Below are 25,092 nucleotides of genomic sequence, written 5' to 3'. Positions count from 1 at the left end.
GCAGGGCCGGGGTTTGGGTTTGGGGTATTGAGACAGCAGGAAATTAAACAGGCCCCTTATTTCTGAAAGTTTGTTCCCAGGCTGGGGGAGGAGGGGAAGAGGGAGAGGAGGGTATCCCAAGGAGAAACACGTGAAGGGAGAGGTGTCCAACTGCAAGTTAACGCTGGCAGGAGGGAAAGCAGCCCAAAACTCGCTGCTGCCACTCAGCATTTTCTATTCTTGTCCCTCCACTAGTGACAGATGAAGTTGGGCAGTTTTCCATCTTGATATTTGGCATGGATTTATTCTAGATTCGTGGAACCTTTTCTAGCAACAGGAATTTTCATTCAGGCGATGTGTACACATTATCCACCATCACTAGATAAAATTTTCAGGAAGGGTTTCAAATACTGGTTTGTTTTTTTTTCTTATTTCAGTTATCCAAAAAGTTGAACGGATATCTAGATATACAGCTGGATAAAGATGTTTCTCTTTGCTGTAGCTTATGCATGTCTGATCAAATATGTGCCATGAGAATGGGCTGGGCTGAGGAGAAGGAGACAGAGAAAGAGAGTGCGTGACAGAAAGAAGCAGTGGTTATTTTATAAACACCAAATCCAGTCCATGTGTGAGCCATTGTCCAGGGCTAGAATTAAGTGATTGTAACACGATAGCGCTCTGTTATTGTAAACAGGACACACTGTATTGCTATTGCTGCCCCTCTCGAGAGGAATTTTCAATCCGCGATTTACAGCCTTCAGACAGGGAACAGAGAAACCAAGACCTCCTTATTGAACAAAAATTTGCATCTTCTAATAGGGACTCTGAAAAAAAAATCCACCTTTTCACTCCCAGATATTTTTCTCACCGGCTGGGTTAAAGTAGGATTACAGTAATAAAGGGTTCGATGGAGGAAAAATGGAGGGGGAAATTCAGACTCTTTGAAGGAAAATATGGAGCTCAGTTTTTAAGGTTTTCGCTCAGATGTATCCACAGAAGTTGAATAAAGTGGTTATAGGTAGAACTTAGGAAGCTTCACGCTATCAGATTATTGGAGGAGGGAAGGGAGGGGAATCTTCCTCTCCAGATTTTCCAAGTATATCTGGAAACTCATCACCTTTCCCCTCCCTGCACACACACCTCCGCTCCTCCTCCTCCTCACTCACGCTGCTGCTACGCACTAGCTAGAGACACGGAAAGTTAAGTTGCACCAAAACACCCAAGTCTCTTATAAAGTAACCCCTGGTATCACTTTTAACTAAAGAAGTCTAGTAATTAAAAGTCTGAGTTGTTTTTCCACGTTTCCGCATGCAGTCCTAATTAAATCTTTACGATCCTCTCTGTGACTATTAACTGCCAGCATGCTGAGCGAATATCCTGTACAAAAACCCAGCAGGAGGGCGTAATTAGATAGAAAATCAGACAGGAGTCTTCTCATTAACTACAACAACTAACCCACGTTGCTGATGGAGCGAGCTGAGTGCACGCACACGCATAAAGGGTGCGCGCAACCAGAGATAAGGTGAGATAAGGAGGAAAGATGGGGGAAAAAAGAAAAAAAAAAAAAAAAGAAAAAAGGAAAAGGTGATGTTTCACGTTTACCTCGGTTTCTGTGCCATCGAGGTGCGCCACGCTGCACTCCAGCAGGCTGCAAGATTTGCTCATCTTCCCTCGTTGGGAGCTGCTCAGGGAAAGGAGGGAAGACTTTGTAATTTTATTTTGTGCCCTTTAGGTATGTAGCCTATTGATTATGAGAGAGAGAGAGAGAGAGACACAGCCATGCCCAAACACAGCACATAAGGCACCGCTCTGTGTGTGCGCTCGTTTGAGGGTGGATTCAAGGAAAATGAAGGGAAAGCTCTCATAGAAAATATTGTTCCATCGTGTTTTGGGGAGATGTAATTTTCTCCTGAAACACATTCCATCTGGAATGTCTCCGCTGAGCACAGAGACGGAGATAAGGGCCGGATTCGAATAAGCTCAGCTTCTCGGCATAGCAAAGATAAAGTTAAAATCATGGTGAAGTAAATCATTGCTTTGCTGGAAAGGTGCTTCGCTTGTCAAGGAAAAACGTGACAACTCCCCAGATAAACAAAAACACTGAAAAACCCAAACTCTTTAGTAATAGTAATGGGGAAAATAAAATAATAAAGCCAAGAAACCCAAAGGTCTCCCTTTACCTCAGAATTTACCCTGAAACGGAACCTGTCAGAATTCTGCTATTAATTGTTCTTACAACACCTCTTCTTTTTCGGACATGGTTTTACTGTGCCGAACACAGACTCAGCAGTAATTTTGGTTTGTTTGGGGGGGTTTTGTATATGCCACTTTCATTTTGAGAAATGAAACCAAACATTTGCTGTGCCCTCTGTGCCCGTCTTTGTTCTCTTCCCTGCTAAATAAGTTAATGCCATAATAACAGGTGTGCTCCTCGGCAGGCTGGAAAGAAAGGGGGGAAAAATGGGAAAAGAAGGCTTTGAAATTCGGAGACTTTTTTTTTCCTGGGCAATCAATTTGATGGTTCATACTTTTGATAATGTGTATTCCTGCTCCTCCCTCCCCGTCCCCACTAATTCAGGACATGGAAGCAACCTCGGGAGCTGTAAATCTCTCTCTGCTCGTCCCCTGTACGATGTGGGCGTTGCACAGCGCTCCGAAAGGCTCAGGCTTTAATTAAAAGTCCATAATGTAAACTATGATATATAAAAAGTAAATGGCCCTTGAATTAGTAAGATGTAGCAGGGTTAAACAAACAAACAAACAAAAAAAAACAAAAAAGAAAAAGAAGGAGGGGGAGGAAAGGGGAGGGAGCATTTAAGTTGTCCTTAATCGTGTTCATTTATGTCATGCAATAGATCTTGCAGATGTTGCCAAATTGCCACATTTTCAAAGGAAGAAATATAAAGCTTTATGGAATGCAAAGAAGTCTATGTGATATCTATGTTTTATAAGATAACAAAACCAGTATTGCACCCCATATGCTTCACACCTCCTTTTGTTTTATTAGAAGACTATATAATTTGTAAGAATTTAATTTCCTTGTCGATTGGGGAAAATAATAATAACAATAATAATAATAATAGTAACAACAATAAAAAAATCCCTCCTCCCCCAGTGAATTAATATAAATGGAAATAACAGGGACTCCAGTTTGGAATGACATGATTTATGTACGTGATTCTTTAATATCCAGTCAATTTGAATAGTGATGTTTTTATATCCACAGTCAGTTGAAGATGCCAATAACAGCGGTATGAACTTATTGGACCAGTCTGTCATTAAAAAAGGTATGGATTATTCCAACAAGCTAGACAAACTTTTTACTGTGTAGCGATATCTTCATGATATATTTTGACTTTGGGGCAATGAATTTCTCTGGGAAGCAGGCGCCCGTGGCAGCAAGATGAATAGTTGATTGGATCAGCAGATAGAGTGAAGGGATAAGACATGAGAAAGGAAAAGTTTATATCCCCTCCTCCCCCGCCCTTCGAAGGGTTTAATTACACGAATCCTCTCTAATGGGGCACCCCGTGCTCCAACACCGCCCTCCTTCCCTCCCCTTCTCCCCCCGATTCTCTTCGGTGGGGACCCCTTGGCTTTTAATGGGGTTGATTCCCTTTGGGGCTTCAATGCATTTCCCAGGCGAATCAAACGAGGAGAGGTGAGAAAGAGATGCCCATGGAAAGGCAGACTCAGCCCTCCAAGGTTCCCCCTTCCCCCAAGATTCCCCCCTTCCCCGTGCCCATTTTTTACTTCTTCCTGCATATGCGCCCATGATTTAGTGCAACTGCAGAATCACCCCATACTGTTAAAGCGAATGTGATATTAACAAATGTTTGCAGTCTCTTGTACAGCTGTAAGCAAAATAATTAACTAATTAAACTAATTAAATGTAATTACAATAACTCATTTTGGGCGTATTGCAGCTGCTTAATTTTTTTACATTTCTCTGACAGTCACTCGGAGATGCTTGGCGATTAGTGTTGTGTTATGCTGATAGACATTAAACAGATCACACGCTGCAAATGGAGGGAAAGCTATCTTTAATTATCTAAGGAGTTTCTATTTCTAGATTCAATTTTAAGTACCAGAGATGAGGTTTAAAAACGCTGTCCCTTATGCTTACTATCAACGGCGCTTATCTCCAGGACCTTGTTATTTGTCAAATGCGCACAAATAGTTTAACAGCGACGATTTTCTAGGATGTAAAGCAAAATAACAGGGAGGGTGTTTATGTAAAATGTGTTGAAGGCAGCATGAGGTCTTTCCGTGTATTTATTGTTTGTTTTGTTGTCGGTTGTTTGGGGTTTTTTTGTTGTTGTATTTTTTTTTTTTAATTTAAATACCCATGTACCGTCTCTCTTTCACACACAAGATCAAGGTCTGGTTATTTGAGTAAGGACTAATGAAAACTTGAAGACCATTTGACAGCACCATTTATGACTATTGCTTGGAAGGTCGAAGGGTTTGGTGGGTTTTTTTTTTTAAGAAATTGAACGTTACTTAACTTTAAAAAGAAAAGAAACCCAAAAGGGTTGTATGTTTCTGCTGTTTTGGTTCAGTTTGAATGTTTCGTGGTGTTTATACTCAAGGTCTGTAAACTGACGGTTTCTGCTTGCATTTTTAACTTTTTTTTTTTTCTCACTCTCCTCCCTCTTCCCCACCCCCACTTGACACCTCATACACTCCCTCTTGGGTGCGTTTGATTAATTGGCACTTGATTTGTGGTCGAGAGACTCCTTCTAAGGTTGTTCCATGATGGTCTTTCGCAGAATACACAATCCAAAACACTCTTTTTTTTTCTTTTTTTTTTTTTTTCTTTTTTTTATTCTTTCCCTTTAACACACAGCCCGCCTGTGTCTCCCTCCTTTAGCTGACGAGGACAGCGCAGATATTCCCGTGTGCGTGCTGGGTGGTGCAATTAGACAGCGAGTGGCACTAGAATGTCAATGCCTGCAATTATTACGTATTAGGCAGAGGTTTTTATGCGCATTAGGCATATATTTGGGTGTGCTTCGTGTGTGTGGGCATTGCAGATGGAGCAGCTGCTGCCCGAAGAGACCCAGTCCCATCTAGGTGGGATTACTTGTGCCTATTTGCAGCCAGAAGAGATACCCTGAGTTAACACATGATGAACAGGAGACACATGCTCTTTGGAAATAAGGTTACTAAGAAAGAGCCCGAGATGCATTTGCGACTCTTTAAAAGTCACTGCAGCAGCATTTTCTTCCTTAGAAGTAAGGCTGAGATCCAAGAAACTTTCCAGTATAAAGGAATATTGTATTATTTCTTCATTCCTTTTCTTTTTTTTAATTTTTGGGGTTTTTGCACAGCGAGTTTCCTGGGTGCAGAGGAAGAGAAATGGGTAATAAATAGCAGGTCACATTCGTGGCAGTCAATATTTAATCAGGACGAGGGAAGGAGCAGCACAGCGTTCAGTATCAATTTCGCTTTGTTCCCTGCAGTTTGTGGCTGTGAGGGTGTACTTTGAAACAAGAACAAGTTATTTAAACTCTGTCAGTCGTTCTTGAAGGCAGATGGCACGGATAGATAGACAGACAGACACGCAGGTACTGACAGATTTTTGTGCAGTGGAGCACTCCTGGGGCTCATATTCTGTACAAGAGAGTTGCAGTGGGTCTGCTCCACCCAATCCCAGCTCAGTGCCTAAAATTCTTTCATTGCAAAGCAGTGGGAAAAGTATGATGAGGATTTAAAGCCTAAACTCTAATTATATCACCCAGGCTGTGTCTGTTTCTTTATGGCCTCAGAGGCCTGCAGAGGGAATTATCTCTCTATGCAAAAGCTTTGCCAAAATATTAAGGAAATTATATCGGGATTCATACACGGCTATTGATTGATCTCACGTATTGATCCCACACAACAGCTTACATATACCCAGGCTCTTGTTATGTTTGCTACCCGAGCTTACTTGACATTTCTGAAGTAATTTAGTTAAGAGGAAATGAGTTGTTCCCAGTAGAGAGAGCAAACGAGTGGAGTGAAGGTAGCCAGCGTGATAAATGGCTCTTTCATTTGGAGATCTCCAGAGCTCGTTTAAGGCTAATTTTCTGTATTAGCCCCCTTTGAGCTATTAATGCAATAGGCAGGGACCGTGGCCCCTTGTCTCTTAGCTGCCCCATTAGAGCGAGCATTAAGCTACCAAGCCTGAACTCCACCGTGGTGGTGGTGGCGCTGAAATAATGAAAGGTGCTTTTTAAACTCCCCTAATCTAAGCTGGCAGAGGGTGGTTAATACGATTTGAAGGGGGCTGGTCAATGAACAATCAATAAACTAATAATGAGAAGGATGCGGTACATTAACAGCCTAAAAATCCAACGAGACATTAAAAAATCATCTCTAACTCCCACTTCCATTAAGGTTTGGGTGGTGGAAGTGGGAGGGAGGGAACCAGATAAATCATCAAGATGATAATAATCACCAAGAACATTAATATCAGATTCAACTCATCTTTCAGAGCTTACCGGCTGCACGTTTTGAGGCCTTTCTCTTGATTTTTGCTGAAATGAAGAGAAGTTTTGCCATGTGTCAGGAATAAAAGATCGGGTCCCCTTGTCAAATGCTTATCTGAAATTTCCTTGGCACTCTCTATGGTGAAAGAAGTTGTCTTCCTGCAAAACCTTACATGGCCTGAGTCCCAAGTTAATTTTTGTGACTCTGGGGCACAGTCAGTGACCTTAAAATTATTCTGATGTATTTATTTACTTTCAGCTGTTTCTGACGATTGCCTGCACACTCACATCTGATTTAGCATGAAAGGCCATTTTAACTTGAAGCCCTTAATTCATGGTCTTGCAAACACGCTCCCGTTGTTCCTCCTATTTTAAGGAAACACACGAAAGAAGGTGTCTTAACCTTTTGATTTTGGCTGTTAATAATCCAGCACGAGTTTCCTGCCCACCCCTCGGAGCAGCTGATCAATGATTAACTGAGAACCGCTCTGGCCTCGGTTTTCAGGTGATGGATGTGGGGCTCAGGAGATGCTGCTTCAGTTTCGTGCTCATTCCCGGGTTACCCACTGAACCTGAGGATCCCCTTTAATTAAATGCAAAACAGTTCAGAGGGAATACATTCCACCTTGGAATTCAGCTTTCGGTGGGGTAGAGGGGCTGGAGGCGAGCAGGGGGCGAGGGGGACAGGAGGAAATGAGAGATGAACTCGCACTTTTTGTTTTTTTTTGTCTTAATTTCTCTTAAAATTAAGATAAGATCCGGGACTCTTCAGTTTCAGCTGCTCTCGGACGTTTTAGGTTTGGCTTCTGAGTCAGACCGAATCACCACCTACAGCAAAGTCCTGTTGTTAGCATGGACAAAGAACTTCTTACTCATTTAAAGCCTGGGCAGAGTGAAAATTTTGAAAGTAGCTTGATAGTTTATTAGTAATTAAGTTGCTCATGGCGTTTTTTAGTAAAAAACACGAGAAATATTTCTCCTGATTGATAATTTAACTGACTGTTCGACTACGATATTATTCAGCTGGGTTATTGCAATGATAGCCATAGTTTAAACCCTTATTGAACAGCTGTTTGCAGGACATAAGTCTATTATCTCTTTAGTTTTACTGTCGTCAAAACAGCTTTTTTTCACCCCATCTCCACTTTGTGAGCATTTTCACACTTTTGTAGAGAGCAGCCCAACAGAAAACCACCACCACCAAAAAAAAAAAAAAAAAAAAAAAAAGAAAGAAAAGAAAAAGCCTAAGACTTAATGTATGCACAGAAAATTGTAAACATGTAAAGAACTGAAAGCTTCACGCTGAGTTTCGCCATGCTCCATTTCCCCACCATTTCCTGCTGTCGTTCTAAAGCGATCTCACTCATCTAGAGATCCCGTTTGCAGGAACAGTATGCTTATAATTACTAACAAATCAAGCGGCTACTGTTGCTCTCCCGGTTTATTGATAAGCTGAAGAGAAATGGAAGGGGGAGAAATGACAAAGAGGCTGGAAGTAACCACAGGAGGAGAGAAAGGAAAAAAAGAGGGAAGAAAAAAGATAAAGGGATGCAAAAGAAGAGGGGGAAGAAAGAGACAATGCAGGTAAATAAGGAAAGATAAAAGAAAGGAGAAAGCAGAGATTTTGAAGGGGGAATAATGTATTTGTGAGTGCTCACACACACGCAGCAAGTAGAGTTTGGGAGTGAAAGAAAATCGAACAGTTTCTGCTGGGGATGACAAGAACTAAATGGGATGAAGTGAGAGCAGGAGCGGTGGGGACGCTGCGTGGATACTTGTGTGTTATTTTCTGTGTCATTTCAGCAGTTGTGGCAGTCCCTGACCAACTGGGGAAGTTGACATTGGCTAAAAATACACCCTGCATTCGGGTTTATTTACATAGGCGCGGGGATTTGACACAGGCAGCCGCACGCACGGACGTGGAGATCTCCTCACCCACCAAAGCTCCACGTTCTGTTATCTCTGCTGATGTCTGGGCTGTGCCTGAAAAGCTCCAGCCATGATAAACATATAGATATGATATAGATAGAGATAATTCATTCCGTGGCAAACACTTTTTTTGAGGCGGCATTAGGTAATTTACAGAAGATATAGAGCCTAGATAGAATAGATCTCTGCGAAGCTATGAAATTGCGATAGATATGCTTACACCGCCTGGCAAGCCTCTCAGATGGGTTCAGAGCTATCAGGCTCCAGCTGATGGGTTTGTTCATCCCGTCCTTTTCAGGGAAACACTGCTAGGAAAAGAAGCTGAGGAGCTCTCAGCATAGCAGGGAAGGGAGCCAGCCTGCTTCCCAAAAGCAATTTGCAAGGAGGGGGAAAAAAACCCCACCGAGCACGTGAAAATCCATAATTCAAAGGTTAACTAATGTAATGAGTGCTCCAAAAGGCCAAAGCGAGCGGGGTGAGGTACATTTAAGCATTGCACGGGTCCTTCTCTCTTTAGTGAGTTTGGACTAAGATCAGATGTTCGTGGAATTGCTGCCTCTTGTTTAATTTCTCAGTTCACTGGACAGTGACCTGATAAACTGGTCACTAAATATAGCCACGGTAAAGGTGTACTCGAACCACAGAGCCGGTGTGTTTGTCCCAAGAAAAAAAAATGCCAGTCATGAAAATCTGTCTGGTGGCACTGCTTTTATCCAACTTTTCTTTTTTTAATTTCTATTTTTCTACCTGATGTTTCACTCAGACAGATCATTGTGCATGAAATAAGAGATATATTCACATATATTGAGGGGGGAAATGCAAATACAAGTTTTTGGTCTGCTGGTACTGCCTCTGCTATACAAACGAGTCTTTTCCTATAGAATCAATGGCAAAAAAATCCTAATAATATCAACGAAAGCAGGAGCAGGCCTCTAACTCCTTTATGACTATTTCTGAGCCATTCTCAAACTATTTGAAACCACCTTTATGAGCTGCATAAAGTGCCTAACTAAAAATAATAGAGAAATAGGAATCCATTTCACTTTCCGATTCCCTGAAGTCAAGCCACTCAAAATAATTTGTTTATACTGGAGACTATATACAAGGCATTCGAAGCAATATGTATATCTAAAATCGACATGCCTTTTGGTTTTTAGCTGTTATAGAGCTTTTATTGTGGGGGTCTGGTCTGGCAGTAGGAAATGATCTGCAATAAAAACAGTGAAACACGGTTGTGTCTATTCCATGCACTGAGGTTATAAAATTGGCAATTGCCCAGTAGTTAGCACTTGGTAATATATTAGGATACCCGATCTTATTGTTTAGCAGCTCCAGACGACTTAAATATCCGCTCAACCCTAATGGTTTGATTCTCCAGATATGTTGCAAATAAACAGGGCTTTTATGACTTAACTGACATGTATTATAACTACCTAAATAGCTGGCATATGTGCATAATAGAAGCTTATTATTTGCCGAATTGGTTTTGCAATTGATTGAGTGGAAAGGGGAGATTGTGGAGCAGTATCTGCTTGAAGAGGGTGTGTAATCAATTAGTCTTCTCCTCTGAAACATGCCCGCTGGACTGCCAGGGCTCTCCCACCAGCGAAAGCCCCAATTTCAGCCTATATTTTCTATAAGGGAACTCGTGTTGCCGCGGATCCGAGAGGAAGCTGCAGTAGCAGCTGTCAGCTCTTATTAACTCCTGCATAAAACATACCTTAAGTATGGTTTGTTATCAATTACTTGCAGAAATGAAACAACTGGGAAAAAGCAGCGAGGCTCCCTATAAATTAAAGTGATTGGGTGATTGATTAGAGCACCTGCTGTAAATCATAACAGTTACACACAATTATGAGCGAGTTATTTAAGTTCATTTGTAAACAAAATTCATGTCACAGGGGAATTGCTCTCAGTTTTAGTTCAACCAATTTTTTTTGTTTATTTCTGAGTGTGTCTGGTTGCTATTATAGGAATTTGTTCGTTATAATCCCTTGGTTACTCTTAAAATAACCTCACTGGTTTCTCAGAGAAAAGAAAAACTTATTTTTAAATCTTAGAGAGAACAATATGGTTTTATTTTGTTTAGTTTCACTTTATCATTCTCCTTTTACTTTTCCCTATGACTACCTTTAAATACGTGTTGCAGTAACTAAATCAGTTTTATTTAGGGGCAGGAGAGTTCCTTCTAATTCACGGACAGCACAATATGATCAGAGTGGAGAGCACCTCGGTTAGACCAGATATTTTTTTTCCTGGTGTTCATTTTTCTGAAGGAAAAGACTCATTTTATTTCATAAACCAGACTTAATAAAAACACAAAGCAATAACAGAGCTGTCTTCTCATTGCTGTATCCTCCAGCCTTGATACTTATTTAAGACAGCAACTCCCTTTGTGTAGTGAATTTATTCCTGGCTCAGCTTAGCAGTAATGGAAGCATTAGCCAAAAAAAGTAAATTTTCCTCTTTTTTTCCCCTCCAGAAAGGCGCTGTCCGTTGTACAAAAGGCATCGGGGGGCTCTGGGTGAGACACAGGCTCAGACCCGAAAGTTGCCAGGTGCTTGCCAATATGTATTTTATTTCCCAATGATCAAACCCTGCATAGAGGCTGTACTGTACCACCCTTCTCTCCATCCATCATTCATGGAGCACTTTCCTAGAGGTTGGGGGAGCAGCACCCTTTAGGTTGCTGGAGGTAGCCAGAGATTCAAAACTCCCTTTCATTTTGCTGTTCTGTGCATGTCAGAGAGACTGTGCTTACCCTGTGCTCCTTCGTGGCCTGATGGTTTCTCTCTCCCCTCCCTCCCCTTTTCTCTCTCCAGTTCCGGTTCCTCCAAAATCTGTTACTTCTTTGATGATGAATAAAGATGGCTTCCTGGGTGGCATCTCAGTCAACACCGGAGAGGTGTTTTGCTCTGTACCTGGCCGCTTGTCTTTGCTTAGCTCAACTTCAAAGTACAAAGTAACGGTGGGAGAAGTTCAGAGACGCCTTTCCCCTCCAGAGTGTCTGAACGCATCCCTCCTAGGAGGAGTACTTAGAAGGTAAGAGGCTGGGGAAAATCTGGGAATGTGTCTGGGCCTCCCTGCATGCTCCAGAAACCCTTGGTCAACAGTACAGATGATTTCAGATGTTCATTGATCCCACTGTCAGAGCCTGTGTGTGTAATGCTGGTGATAAGGCAAAAATATGCTGTGTTCAAACATTGGGATGAATATATGGAGAGTAGAGAAAGATTTGGCCTTGTTTAGCCACAAATGAAGGAACTGAGACAGAAAGATTTTCTCCTTGTCCTTGCACACACTTTCTATCTCTTTTCTCCTCCTCATACTTCTCTCTCAGAAAGTGGACAAAATAAAATGCCCTGATGGGACATTGTTTCAGGCTGAACTGCAAGTATTTCAGGAGCTGATGTAATTCTAGGGATTTCCTAGATAAACACACGAGATTTGCTCTGTATGACAGTAACGATCAGGCAATTAAGTCAATTATGACAAATGGTGTCACACAAGGAATTGGCAGGGATCTGATAGGCAAACCTGTCTAAAGAAAAGCCACCAACAGGTAGCCCTGAAAGTCAGAAACTTTGTGCTTCACACAGAGAAAGTTGCTGCAGATCACAGCTGGTCTAGAGGCCTTTGCTGCTTAATATTTGTGCAAATCACCCACTAATGTCCTGTTGGATTTTGATGAAGACCTCAAAGTAGTTGGCATTGTTGGCACTGAAGAAAGTGAGGAGCAAGGAATAACCTTGAGGTTGTTGGTTATTGGTGATGGGGGTTGCCACTCTATCATAACGTGTGGGAGACTCAGCTTTTATGTAGAAGCAGCAAGAATTTAAGCTCTGAGGCCATTAGCTGGAAAGGCTAGCAGGGAGAAAGGGCTTTTTCTTCTTGGCAGTGCCTGAGGGACTGTGGATTGTCAGCTCGGCCTGTCTGTAGGAAAGGTGAGCTCAGGCTCTGTCTCCAGTCACAACAGGGGAGAAGCCACGAGGTTACAACGTGAGGTACCAGCTCACACACTCAGGCTGCGAGAGTACAGGACTTCATTATCTGTGTGTGAGGGAGACACCAGACTGGAATAAAAATCCTAACTTTTAAACAGGGACAGATGCATGCAAACTGACAAAGAATAAACTTCAGATCATGTTTAAAAGTTGCTAATCTTAGAGGAGGAAATATATTGAAAACTCCTATAGCAGCAACTGGGATACGTTGGCTCTAAGGTGCTTTAAAATAAAGTCGGTATTTGCTGTTCCCCCCTTGCCCCCGCAAAAAATTCTGTGAGGATGTCAAAGGCTCTGGGTCTGTGTCTGGAGATGAGGGAGAGAGTTCTGCTACATCTGGTCAGACCCAAATATCCACATGAGAATTGGGGTCTCCTAAAATAGCTGCTGTTCCATGTGAACGTCTGTAATCATTGTTCAGCTGCCAGGGAGAGCAGCAGAGATTTTTACTTACAGATGCAAACCTGCCTGCTCCTTGTGCACAGCTACAAATGGAGCAGGGAGGACATCTGAGAGATGCTCTGTAGAAAATAGAATTACCAAGGTAAAGAAGCATTATTATTGGACTTCAGCAGATTTCTGGACGTGGTCCAAGCCATAATTATTGGCTGCTGCTGACTTCAGTTCCTATCTTGAATCTAAATTTTAAACAAGGTTTTGGTTCAGAGCAGATGAGACGTAGAAAGCTGCTCTCTTGCAATTCTGCCATGAAGCCCCCATTTACTTCGATATAAAATAGTGGGAAGCCAGTCTGGCTTCTCTGTAGTTCCTGATTTCCTTTCTCTAAGTGCGACTTCTAATTCTTAAACAAATTTTAGGTAAGAATTAGGAGAGAGTTGGGATAGATTTTGTTCTTAGGTGCCAAAACTCTCCCTAACTTCGCAGGTGGCAAGATTTCATCCCATATGTATGGGCGTTCGAACAATAGCTCTGAATTTCTCACTCGCCCTTTTATTGCCCTTATCAGCAACCTCCGACAGATATTCCAATCTTCCCCTCAGGCAATCCATTCCCTCTTTATAGCGCTCCCTGCCTCAGGTGAGCTCTTCCTCTCAGCATCGCCTCCTCGCACAGGAGCACATTCACAGGCGGGAAACAGTTTAATTATAAATATTTCCCTTCTTTTCAATTTATCCACAGGCGCACACACACTCCCTTCGAACTTTCCAGATTTTTTTTTTTTTTTTTAATTCTCTCGTCTCATTCTGGCTCTTTCCTGGAATAACAGAGGGTTTAATCCTCCTCTACCTTCCTGCCCATCCCTTTACTACATCTTAATACAATCTGGCATCATACCCACTTGCTCTCTAGATTAGAACCTTTCCATTAATTATTGCTGTTTGGCGTTCTTTGATTTCCCTGGATAAAATCGGGAGAAAAGTGGGTTCATCCCCACTTCTACCCCCTGGGTGAAATTAAGAAAATCCCAGCAAACCCGAGCAGAAATCAACACCCCCAGAGTCCTTAACGGGGAGTGAAAACCCTCCCAGGCTTCGCTGACTGCACAGACTAAACGTTTCTTCCAGGAACACTGCGGGGTTAATCACGATGTTAATTTCTTTGCAATTCTAGAGCCAAATCGAAAAACGGGGGGAGATCTTTGCGAGAAAGGCTAGAAAAAATCGGTTTGAATTTACCAGCCGGCAGGCGTAAGGCCGCAAATGTCACTTTACTCACCTCCCTGGTGGAAGGTAAGCCGAGGGTGGCATGTCCCTTCACACCCCTGCTCTGAGCTCCTGCCTGACATTCACAAAAAAACCCCACAAAACAAACCCCAAAAACAAACAAACCATAAACCCAAAACAAACAAGCAAACAAAAAACCTCCCAAAAATCAACAAACCCACTAACTTTTGGGATCAGGTGGGAAAACCCTGCAGAGGTGAAAATCAGGGTGGGTTGGGATGAACACGGTCACGGTTAAGGATCCCATTCCCAAAAACGAAGTCACTGGCTGGAGGATCACTGATTCCTCTTGGTGGCAAGAGTGAGCGAGTGTTTCCATGTGTGTACGTGGATGTGTGCGTGTGCATTTGTGTGCGTGTGTAACTCTGCAGGGCAGTCCCACTCCTCATTCTGTTAATTTCCATTCTGTGATCTCCGACTCCAGATCTCCATCCTCCTGATAATTCGCTCCTCCTGAGCTGATTTATGGCCACTACAGGATGCTCAGTGAGGAAAAATAATGCAAAATTACTTTTATCCCCCTTTTTTGGTAAGAAAGCAGAGAATTTAAGAGTAGCAGAGCTCGATTTCCCTTAAGGTGTGTGGAGCTGAACAAAGACACCAGCTACCCCTCAGGAAGCAGAGAGGGAAAGGCAGACTGAAATTTCAAGTAATTTCAAGTCAGCTAATGACATTTTGGTGGCCAGCGTGTTTCTTTGATTTGTTGTTACTATATCGACAAGGAAAACTTAGAGCCACTAATAAGTTTAGGGTTATGTGCGTGTTTATGCTAAGAGAAGTTGGACTTCCTCCAAAAAAAACCTAACAGGAATAGTATGGATGCAATTATGAATTATATGTATCTGCATTACACACACACACACCGAGAGGCGTATAAATAATCCACTTATCTCTTCTGCGTATAAAGCCAGCGCAAATATTTGTGCTAGATATTAACTTTTCCACTCTTTTGATTGAGTTATGTGAGCGACAAGACCTTGCTGCTTGCAGAGCTGGGGGAAGGCTCGCAAAAAGAGGGGTGGGAGCTCCTCCTCCCCCGGGAGTGCCAGGCTCAGGGTGGGTTACAGGTGTCGCTACAGAATTTGTGAAGCATTTCGGGTGCCCTGTTAGTGCAGCTTCAGCCCAAGGTGTGTGTGGAACATCGTGCCCTCTGCTCGCAGCAGCGCCAGCCCCTCCCCGCGGCCGGTGCGAGGTTCAAAAGCCGGTGGGGTTTTGTGCAGCGATGCTAAAATCTGTGTCAAGCGAGCAGCAAGGTGTACATTCACCTCCTCTCCCCTGATTCCTTTACAAACCAACAGTTTGCCTCCAGAGGGTTCCCTCCTTTTGGAAGAGGCTGCACATGATGGAGTTTTATCTCCTTTTGTTCTTTTTTTTTTCTTTTTTTTTTTTTTTTTTTTTTTTATTTTCCTCCTTGCTGCCAGCAGCCCAGTTTAGCAGAGCTGCTCCTGCATGGCCAGGGACAGGAACAGGAACAGGAACGCTCCGGTCGCTCCCGGCCCTCGGTGCCCGGAGCCTGCCCGGGGGGACCCTGCCCGGCTCGGGATCCCCTCTCCAGGCTCTGCCGGTGCCCTGGCCTTCATTAACTGGTTTGATGATTAGCGAGAGCCATTGGAGAGCAGGAGATGACGTTGGAAAGCAGCTCCCGATGGTTAAAAATAACGCGGTGCTGGAGTTATTAGACATACCTGCTCGCTGGAAATCTTCCCCCTCGTCCCTCGGGCGATGCTTTAAAGGGTTTAACGCTTTATTCTAGAGGGGCTGAGCTATAATCTGGTGGAATCCCTCTAGAGTCTGAGGGTTTTTTCCCCCCCCTCCTCCTCTTTTCCTCCATTCTGCAGCTACTGTCTTCTTCTTGTGGCGTGAAGTACATCAGTAGGAGTTGGATGACACAAATCTCTGTAGGCAAGAAACCTGAAACCAGGCAGGCAGGGAAAGTGAATTAGAATTAGAGTTAGAATAATAATTATTTTGTTCCCAGAAAAAGTTGCCATTAGCTGTTATCTTTCCACCCGGCAGACAAGATTCTTGTTGCATGATGGTCAGTTAAAAATGCAGATTTTTAAATTGCCATCAGGCTAAATGCAGTTATCTCCATAATTTTACAGATGTGGCGATAACTGTGATAATGATGCAAGTGCCTTGTGCGTGAATAAATTGTCTATAACGTCCCACAAAGAATTAACATTCATAATATATCCATATCTGTAAGATTTTGGACAATGAGATTTTGAAACAGGAATGGTTTCTCTGCTTTTTAGAGAAGTTTGGGTCCTTAGTTTTTCAGGATTTGATCAGTTTCCTCTTGCATTTTTCCTTGGTCCAGTTAAAGTTGTGTGTGTGTGTGTGTGTGGTGTGCATGTGTGAGCTCTTCCCTCCGTTCTGATGGGTACAGACCCACGCGAGTGCAAAGACAAATCCCACCAGCTCAAAATCTGCCCCGTCGACTTCTGTCCCCAAAATAGGGCTTGTGGGGGGAAAACACAGAACTGGAGCCTGTCCCTGAGGTGAAATGGGGGATGAGAGGATCCCAAACACGGCTCAGAGAAGCCGGTGTCCCCAGGGGAGCCGTGGGTCCGCCCGGTGTCCCCGCGGGTCGGAGCCAGCCCAGCCCGGCCCGGGGTGCCCGAAGGGGTTAATTCCCGTCTCGTTCCCTGCAGGTGAGGCCGTTCATTTAGCTCGGGATTTTGGGTACATCTGTGAAACGGAGTTCCCAGCCAAAGCTGTTTCTGAGTACCTGAACAGACAGCACACGGATCCCAGCGACCTCCACTCCAGGAAAAACATGCTGCTTGCTACAAAGTGAGTGCCAAGCTAACCCTTGTCCTTCTGCCCTTCTCGAGGAAAATCCTCAAACTCTTCCTCTGAGCCCCTTTGGAAAGCAAACGGAATTTCCAGGCTCTAAATTCCAGCAGCCCCTCGGGGAGGAAGGATGCTCAAATCGCCCAAAGGACCTCTGCACCCCTTTGCAGTGGGGATCCTGCCAACAGACCGCACCCCTATACAGATTACAGGGGATACTCCTCCAGATGTTGTGCATCACTTCCAAGCCATCCCCAGTTAAAGAATTTTTATGTAAAGTGGTCCAAAATTTTATAATTTGCTTTCACAGCGTGTTTCTCTGTCCCTGCTGCTGTTCAGACACACCTGTCTGTCTGCTACCAAATTGCAATGCCTTTCCCAAATGATTTAATTAAAAAAAAAAAAAAAAAAAAGGAAAAAAAGAAGAAAAAAAAGAAAAGCCCTCCAAAATGCGCTGCTAATGATTCCCGATTTGCCCCCTCCCATCCCATTTCTGTCCCTTGGGACTTCCTCGGTGGGTGTGCTGTATGGGATGATTTACATCAGGCTGTGCCTCCTAGGCTGCTTCATGGTTTGCTCGGGTAGTCGGCACTGGGTGCTGAGTATTCACACATCTTTATCTGTCAGGAATGAAAAGGGGGCAAAATAAAAAAAAAAAAAAAAAAGAAAATAAAGGAAAATCTCAGCCCAAACAGCTCTCATTTTTTTTCATGCTCTGGGACGTGGCTTGCCTCCTATGACAGTGTAATTTAAAGAAATATATGGAGGGTTGAAAAATCATTTGCTCAAATTTGTCCAGATGTTTCTTAGACGTGATTGGAATTTGATTGCCCTTTTCCGCAGGGTCAGAAGATATTAATGTCCCAGAACTTTAATTGCTCGCAGACCCTGCTTTGCTCTTTGAAGATGTAAAATGTTGGACTCATTACTGTTTGTTCTCCAAATTCAAAGTTTCCTCTCTTGCACTTTCTTAATGGATAATACACATAGAAGTAGACCTTTATCTTTCCTCACCCTCTGAAACCTTTAACCCACTGGGAATTTCAGAGAATTTCAGAGGATGAGAGCTGGATGTCTTTTTTAAGGATTTCTTTTCATTTTTTTTTTCCTTTTAATTCTGATCTTTTTTATCTCCAGTCCCTGAGTGGCACCTGTCTTTAAAAAAACCTGAATCCTTTGGGTATCCTCAAAGAAACTATTCCTGTGGGAACCCCACCAGCCTCCAGGGTTTCTGCATTGCCCAGGCACCTGTTGACTTGAAGGTCTTTTGGACCAGAGTGATTTAAAATAAAATGTTTATGTGTGAATTCATTAGAAAAATCGAATCAGATTTTTCAAAGGTGCAGACAAACAACCAGGAGCCAGATGTCAACTCTGATGTGGTAATTGGGGTGTCATGCCCCTAGAATAAAATGTGAAGTGCTTGCTTGGCTTCTCAGGCCATGAATAAGCCAGCATGGAGTCCCAAAATCCTGATTTTTCTCAGTAAGGTGGCCCAGCCTGAGCAGTCTCAGAGGTTCTGTTTTAGTCCTTCCCTGCACCAGGTCCCTGTGGCATCCAATAGCTCTCAGTGCATGGCCGTGCTTTCCTTCAGGAAGAGAATTTCTGGGAGCTGCCTTGAGCCAGGGCCAGTCCTCCAGAAATGGGTGCTTGGCAGATTCAGGGCTCATTTCCCTTTCACCCTGGTTATTTCTGAGGTCACCAGGCAGGGTTGGGTTTTCACAGTGCTTCAGAACCATCCCTGTGGTTGCTGGAGAGATTTGAATCTCCAGAACTGGTGTTATCCCCTGGAGAGCATCATTCTGAGCAGGGAGCTGCTGGCTCGCCCTGCCTGGTCCAAGAACCTCTGGGGGAAAGGATGGTGGCAAAAAGGTCCCACCCCATGCCTTGGGATCAATTTTAGCTTGGTCCTACCCCTTTGGTTGGATTGTTGGATGAGCCTAACAACATCTCTTCTCTCTCTTTGCCTTTCTCTCTTCCCTGCAGGCAACTTTGTAAAGAATTCACAGATCTCTTGGCGCAGGACAGAACGCCCATTGGGAACAGCCGGCCCACCCCCATTTTGGAACCGGGCATTCAGAGCTGCTTGACTCACTTCAGCCTCATCACCCACGGCTTTGGGGCCCCTGCGATCTGCGCCGCCCTCACGGCCCTCCAAAACTACCTGACTGAAGCTCTCAAAGGCATGGACAAGATGTTCTTGAACAACAACACTGCTAACAGGCACACATCTGGCGAAGGACCAGGTAGTAAAACTGGAGACAAGGAAGAGAAACACAGAAAATGAGAGAGAGAGAAAGAGAGAGAGAGAGAGAGAGAGGAAAAAAAAATAGAATGAAAGAAAGGAAAAGAAAAAAAAAAGTTAAATAAATAAAAGGAGAAGAGAGAGAGATAATCTTTTAAAACAAAACCGTCTTAATTTTAGCTTTAAAAATACTGGATTGGGCTTTGGAAGAATTCTATTAGGTAGGACAAAATAATAATAATAATAAAATAAAAATAATAATAATAAAAGAAAGACAATAATTTAAGATCAGAGGAGCACAATGGCGCAAGACCAGTGGTTCAGAGTCTCTTGCCAGGAACATGTGAAGACAACCACCAGGATTTTTTTCCCCACTTCTGTTCTTTCACATTTTTTAAATAATGATTGGGGGGGAGGGGAATATAATAATAATTAATAATAATAATAAAAGAAAGAAATGAATAACTTATTGGAAGAAATCGGAGAAACATTTTTGGTGTCAGTGCTTTGATTTCTTGAGCTGCATGGTCTGTCTTGCTACCATTTTTCTTTTTTTATTTTATTCTTTTTTTGTTTTGTTCATCCTGTCTCCACCTAGACTAAAACAATTTTCCAGAGTGTTCCTTTCTGAGCAACCCCATGGCCTCATTCCCCTCAGCTCTTCCCACCTCATCTCACCACCCTGGTTCTGTCTAGACTAGGAAAGGAGGGGAGCTCCCAGACCCCTCACCAAGCCATCAACACCAGCTGCCTTTACAGCAGCATGAACTTAACTTTAGGTGCCACCAGAAGGGATGATCAGGGTCGCTGTGGCTCAGTCGAATCTGCCAGCTCTGTTTTTTAAGGACTGTTTTGTGTGGGTTTTTTTCCTGGTCTAGACAGACTCTCTGTTTAGATTGGCAGCGTTTACAGGTGTGTCTGGGTGCGTGTGTGCCTCTGTGTGTGCATCTGTGGATGTGCACACCCGGCTCCCCACGGGGGCGCGGGGATCCCGTGTATGTTTGTGGATATATATGTATATATGTGGATATATACATATATATATATATATAAAATATGTGTGCGTAGCCACGCATATTAGTGCATGCAAACATACCTTTGTAATTTAGTAATTCTGTCTTTGATGGTAAAATGCCTTGTCTATAATGGGTTGCAAAAATTTTGGAAGTAAGGTCTGGTACAATGTCAGCGCTATCTGATTTCTTAGTTTTCTGAGATCTCCTCTTTTTCTCTAGGGAGTTTTATATTCCAAACTATGCCAATGTTTCAGTCCTTAATTTCCTTGACTAGTGTGTGTGAGAGAGCTCTTCCCTCATTTTTAAAGAACCGTTAACAACAACAAAAAATGAGTGATATGAGTATGTAATTCTTTCTCAGGAGTATGCACTATTTTATTTTCTTCTGTTTCCTAAAGCTTTGCCCGCTTGGCTTATGAGCTTCTTCAAAGAGGACTAGAGATCCCTACACAATATATCAGGTACAGAGAAAAAAAATCCACAATTCTGATATTCTGATACTTTTTTTATTTTTTGCTTTTTTTGCTTTTTTCAAATCAAAGCCAGTTGTTACTGAATTCTGTAGGTGCACTTCTTTAAAGAAGCTCAAAGGGAATAATTTGAACAAGATAAAAATCTAAGTTGAAATCGAGGTGTACTGTTGCAAAGAGAATAAGAGCTGTGTTGAATGTTACGGCACTTGCTTGGCACTAGGGTTTTGTACCAAGGAAGGAAAGAGTTGCCATGTGAGCCGGCTCCTCGTGGTGGGAGTGGGGAGGGTTTGCCAGGGAATATCCTGATTTCTGAGCTCAGTCTGAGGAAATCTGTTTCTCTTAGAAAGCTTTTTTTTAAAAAAAAACAAAAAAAATGTCTTGTGACTCTTGCTTTGGAACAAGTCAGTGTGGTGAGGGGGGCAAAACTTCTTAACTCCAATGTTTTTCTTGGTGGTTTGGTGTCTGACAGGATGTCTTATGCATATGATTTGGGGTGGTGGGGGTGAAGGGGAAGTCTTGTTTCTTTCCTCTCTCTTTTTTTCTTTTTTCAACATACATTTCTCTGTCTTCTCTGGTAAAAATAACGCTGAAGTGTAAGGATATGAATTTCTGTTTGGATTCTGCCATGTTGGGTAATTGCATGTGTTTCTCAGTGGGGTAGGGCTCGTGCATTAACACATCTTTTGACTTATGTCAGAACTGGGTGTGGGTAAATCTCCTGGAGTCTCTGGCAAAATTCCAGTGGGGTCAGGCCTTCCCCTAGGATCCCTGTGAAAGCTGCAGGACTCTGTCCCACCATCCCAAGCAGGCACACCTGAACTCAAAACAGAGAGAGAGAGAGAGAAACCTTAGCCTTCCTTTAATTTTGAGATACCTTCCAATGTGGATAGTGAGGGAGAAATAATAAATAATTCTGCAATGTTCTCAGCATCCTTTGATGAAATGTTCTCAAAACAAAAGAGCAAATGATCCTCTTGTCCCCTTTAATGCCCTTGGCTCTCTGAGACATGGTTACAGCTGAGGGCCTGCTCTGCTTTTCAAATCTTCTTGCAGCCAGGTCTCAGCTCTGGTTCTCTGCTTGTGATTTGGGCACACGTGGCAGTAGAAATCCAGGGATGATCCAGCCCCAAGGAGCACTGGCCCCTCCTGACCTGCTCCTTGCTCTTTGGTTCTTCTGGGGCACTGCGGACTCTTCTGTGAGAAAATGGGAGAACTGAGGCAGGCAGCCTTTTCCATGGATTGTTGGGATGAGTTGGATGCAGGCTTAGACCCTGGCACGTCCCTGCCAGTGGGTTTGGTTGTGGCAGGGATTGTCACATCCCTGTGGATGTCACCAGGGGAGGTGTGGTGGTCAAACCTTGGGTCGCTCACCAGCAGGCTGGGGACCTTCAGATTGAAAAACAGCATCTCCAGTCCTCCAAATCTTACCCCTTGCCGACCACCCCAAAGTTCATCAGGCTGCTGGAAAAGGACAATCCAGGCTCCAATGTAGGGCATGGCCCAGCAGTGAAGCAAGGGAAAGGGAAAGAGGGAATTTGGGGAGGAACAAATGGCCCCACCTGGAAGCACAGCTCCCTTCTCTGCCTGATGGGAATATCCTGTTTATTGGAGTAGAGCACCAAGTGTTGGATGTTCCTTTGACTTCCCCCTGCAAACAGGATTTGTGAGGAGCCTGTGTGTTCAGCCCTTCAGCATTGCCCAGCCCAGTGGGGCTTTTGGGTGTGGGGAGACCCCAAATTATCTCTCAGCCTTCCACATCCCCAGCTGCATGTGCTTTGGGGCCATGGGAACCTGGCCCTGCTGCACCAGAGCATCCATCTGGAGGCTTTGGGGCCATTTGGGAATGGCCTTTCTTTGTCTTTGGGGAAATGTAGGGAATTCTCCTTTTAACTGCAGAGGACAGTGTCCCACCACCACTGTGCGTTAATGGGGAGAGGAAACTCTTGGAATTTCCTGGGGAAAGACTTATATGTGTGAGGGCCTGATCCTGCTGCTGCTGAAATCTTCCCTAGACACAAGTTTGGTCACCTGGACCATGACCTAAACCTTGAGCAGGTTGAGGGAAGAGCTTCAGTCTGTCCCTTGTGCCTTCTGCCTGGAGGAGACAAACTGCAGTGCTCAGGCAAAATAAATCCAAATTCCCATTGGTTGCAGTGGGATGCCCTCCCCCCACTTGCTCCCCAAAGTGTGGAGACAAAATTCAAGAGGTTTATGGCTTAATGCAATCAGGCAGGGAACAGGAGAGGAGCACATCCCTCTGTCCTTCCCCTCAGCCTAGTGCTGGTCCCAGAGGGAATTGTGCATTGCTTGGTGGCTCCTATCAGTGCTGAGTACAGAGGTCTCCCCCAAATTAAACTCAGCCTCCCTCTGGAAGGTATTTTCCTGCTCACTTCCACTTTCCCAGCCTGACTACTCCTGTTGGCGGGGCACCTCAGACGTTTATCTGATAATTGAGTTATTAAAAGATTTGGTTTCCTCGGGATCATGAATCAATAAACAGGAGGATTAACAAGGCAGCTTTGCTTTGTAACTCAAGGGAAAAGTTTGAGGAGAGATCATGAAAAGTTTGTTTTCAAACCAAACAGGTGGGTTGCTGTAAATTTTATTTCATTCTTAGTCTCACTTCTTCTTTTTTTTTTTTTTTTTAATACCAATTCTTTATTTGCCTTTGGAAAGATTTTTACTTTCGTACACTCCCTGACTTTTTTTTTCCTGGTTGTTATTCACACAAGATGTGATGGAAACAAGAAGCCAATTTCATGGGAATCCTTTTACAACCCTATGGTTTCTTTAAAAATCGGGTTGTGTCTTGTCCCACCTAATAGAAATTCTCTGTGAGAAGCTGTTCAAAGTCCCTTTGCGCCCCAGACCAATCTCTCCCCAAATCCCCAGATTTGCATTTGGGGCTGGCAGGGAGCGGGGAAGGATGGTTTTAAGACCTTCAGCTGTGCCCTAAGGGCTTATTCGCTTCTCCTGCTCCTCTCTTTCTGACCGGTTTATCACACAGACCTGTCGGGCTCTGTTTTAATACATTTCTCGGAGAATTTGGTGCTTGTTTCAGCTGCCGTAAGCATTTACCAGATCGACCCAGACAACCTCCCCCTCCCCTCCGGCTTCCCTGTGTGAGAGAGACCGTAGGCTTTTTACAAATAGTATATTTTCTTATACAAAGGGAAAAAAAAAAGTAAAAGAAAACATCCCCAAACACACTGGCAAACGCCTGAACATTTCGAGAGAGACGAAACACTGTGTGCCAGCAAGAAATAAAGTAAAAAAAAAAAAAATACCAAACCCGAAACAAACGCAAAGCTATGAAAAAGCGAATGAGAAACTGGAAAGATGAAAGACAAAAATAATAAAAAATTCTCCTTTTATGCCCCAAACAATCCCTTTCACCTCCTCTTCTTGAAAAATCTGACCATGCAGTGAGAAATATCAGTTTATCGACTCTTCCTGAGAAGAAATGCGGAGAGGCATTCAGTATTGAGTTTGTATATATTTATTTATGCTTAATTTAACGGGAATGTGTAAATATGGCGAGCAAGTAGTTTTTGGGTTATTTATCTGTGACTCTATACCTCTGTGAATGGGTGGGGGAATTTAAAAATGAAAAGTATAAAAAAAAAAACCAAACAAAAAAGAAAGAAAAAATAAAACCAACAAAAAAAAAATCCCGCTTGACTAGATAGTATCCTACCTGAATCTTTTCTGTTCTTTATAGACAAGCTGTTATGGTAATGGGTAGAAATTGGTTTCTTGTCCAGTGATGACCTGATTTACATAAATAATAAGAATAAGAATAAAAAAAAAGAGATTGTTGTGTTTTGTTGTATTTTCCTCTTCAGTTTTTTTGAATGTTGGTGCTGCTTCGATTCTGCAGACGGATTTACTTATAATGCCAAGAAGTCTTTATTTTCCCAATCTAGGCTTTGGGGAAATTCAGGACATGTCTCTACATAAAAAAAAAGACAAAAAAAAAAAAAAGACAATAAATATTGCTTCTCAGAAATGTTGGTATTTTATTTCTGTCTGACTCAAAAGTGTCCATATTTTTTCCCCACTCTTACCTCTTCATTCTAAGCCGACCTATAATAAACCTCATGTCATGTTAACGTGAGCTTTTGTTTCATTTTGCCTTAACCAGCTGAATTCGGAGTAAATCTTTTTCTTTCTAAAGTATGAGCTATTAAAGGAAAATTTTATGTAAGCCTGCAGCTCAGCAAACTTTTTTTTTCCCTCCCACCGCTATGTCATTGTAATTGTACATTTCGCTTATGCATATCTGGATGTCTGTAAATAGGTGCATATTTAAATATTGAGAGATCGGGAGTGATGTTCGTGTTCACAGTGCGGGTTTATTTTCTACCTTTGGGTCCACATTTGCAGCACTGGCAATTAGCAGAAGGAAATATTCGAAAGAAAACTTCTTTCTCCCCCTTCCCCCCTTCCCTTTCCAAATCGGATTTATTTAGGTTTGTAATCGCCGCAG

At 43.1% G+C, this 25,092-nt stretch overlaps 1 protein-coding gene across 4 annotated transcripts in view; it reads left to right on the top strand.

The window, feature by feature from the left end:
- Positions 1 to 23,798, top strand: part of TFAP2B (transcription factor AP-2 beta) — a 31,667-nt gene extending 7,869 nt beyond the window's left edge. For 2 of the 4 annotated variants that reach the window (XM_074536512.1, XM_014269415.3), the window contains exons 3-8: positions 3,206 to 3,266; positions 10,864 to 10,938; positions 11,204 to 11,423; positions 13,958 to 14,076; positions 16,728 to 16,869; positions 18,856 to 23,798. In XM_074536512.1, coding sequence (XP_074392613.1) covers positions 3,206 to 3,266; positions 10,864 to 10,938; positions 11,204 to 11,423; positions 13,958 to 14,076; positions 16,728 to 16,869; positions 18,856 to 19,156 — 918 coding nt within the window. In that variant the 3' untranslated portion in view covers positions 19,157 to 23,798. The remainder of the gene's footprint in view (positions 1 to 3,205; positions 3,267 to 10,863; positions 10,939 to 11,203; positions 11,424 to 13,957; positions 14,077 to 16,727; positions 16,870 to 18,855) is intronic. The other 2 variants (XM_026795481.2, XM_005490378.4) reach the window with 1 other exon arrangement.
- Positions 23,799 to 25,092: the final 1,294 nt, after the last annotated feature.

This window comes from Zonotrichia albicollis, chromosome 3, assembly GCF_047830755.1.
Source record: "Zonotrichia albicollis isolate bZonAlb1 chromosome 3, bZonAlb1.hap1, whole genome shotgun sequence".
NCBI lineage: Eukaryota > Metazoa > Chordata > Aves > Passeriformes > Passerellidae > Zonotrichia > Zonotrichia albicollis.
This window is presented reverse-complemented; position numbering and strand designations above follow the sequence as displayed.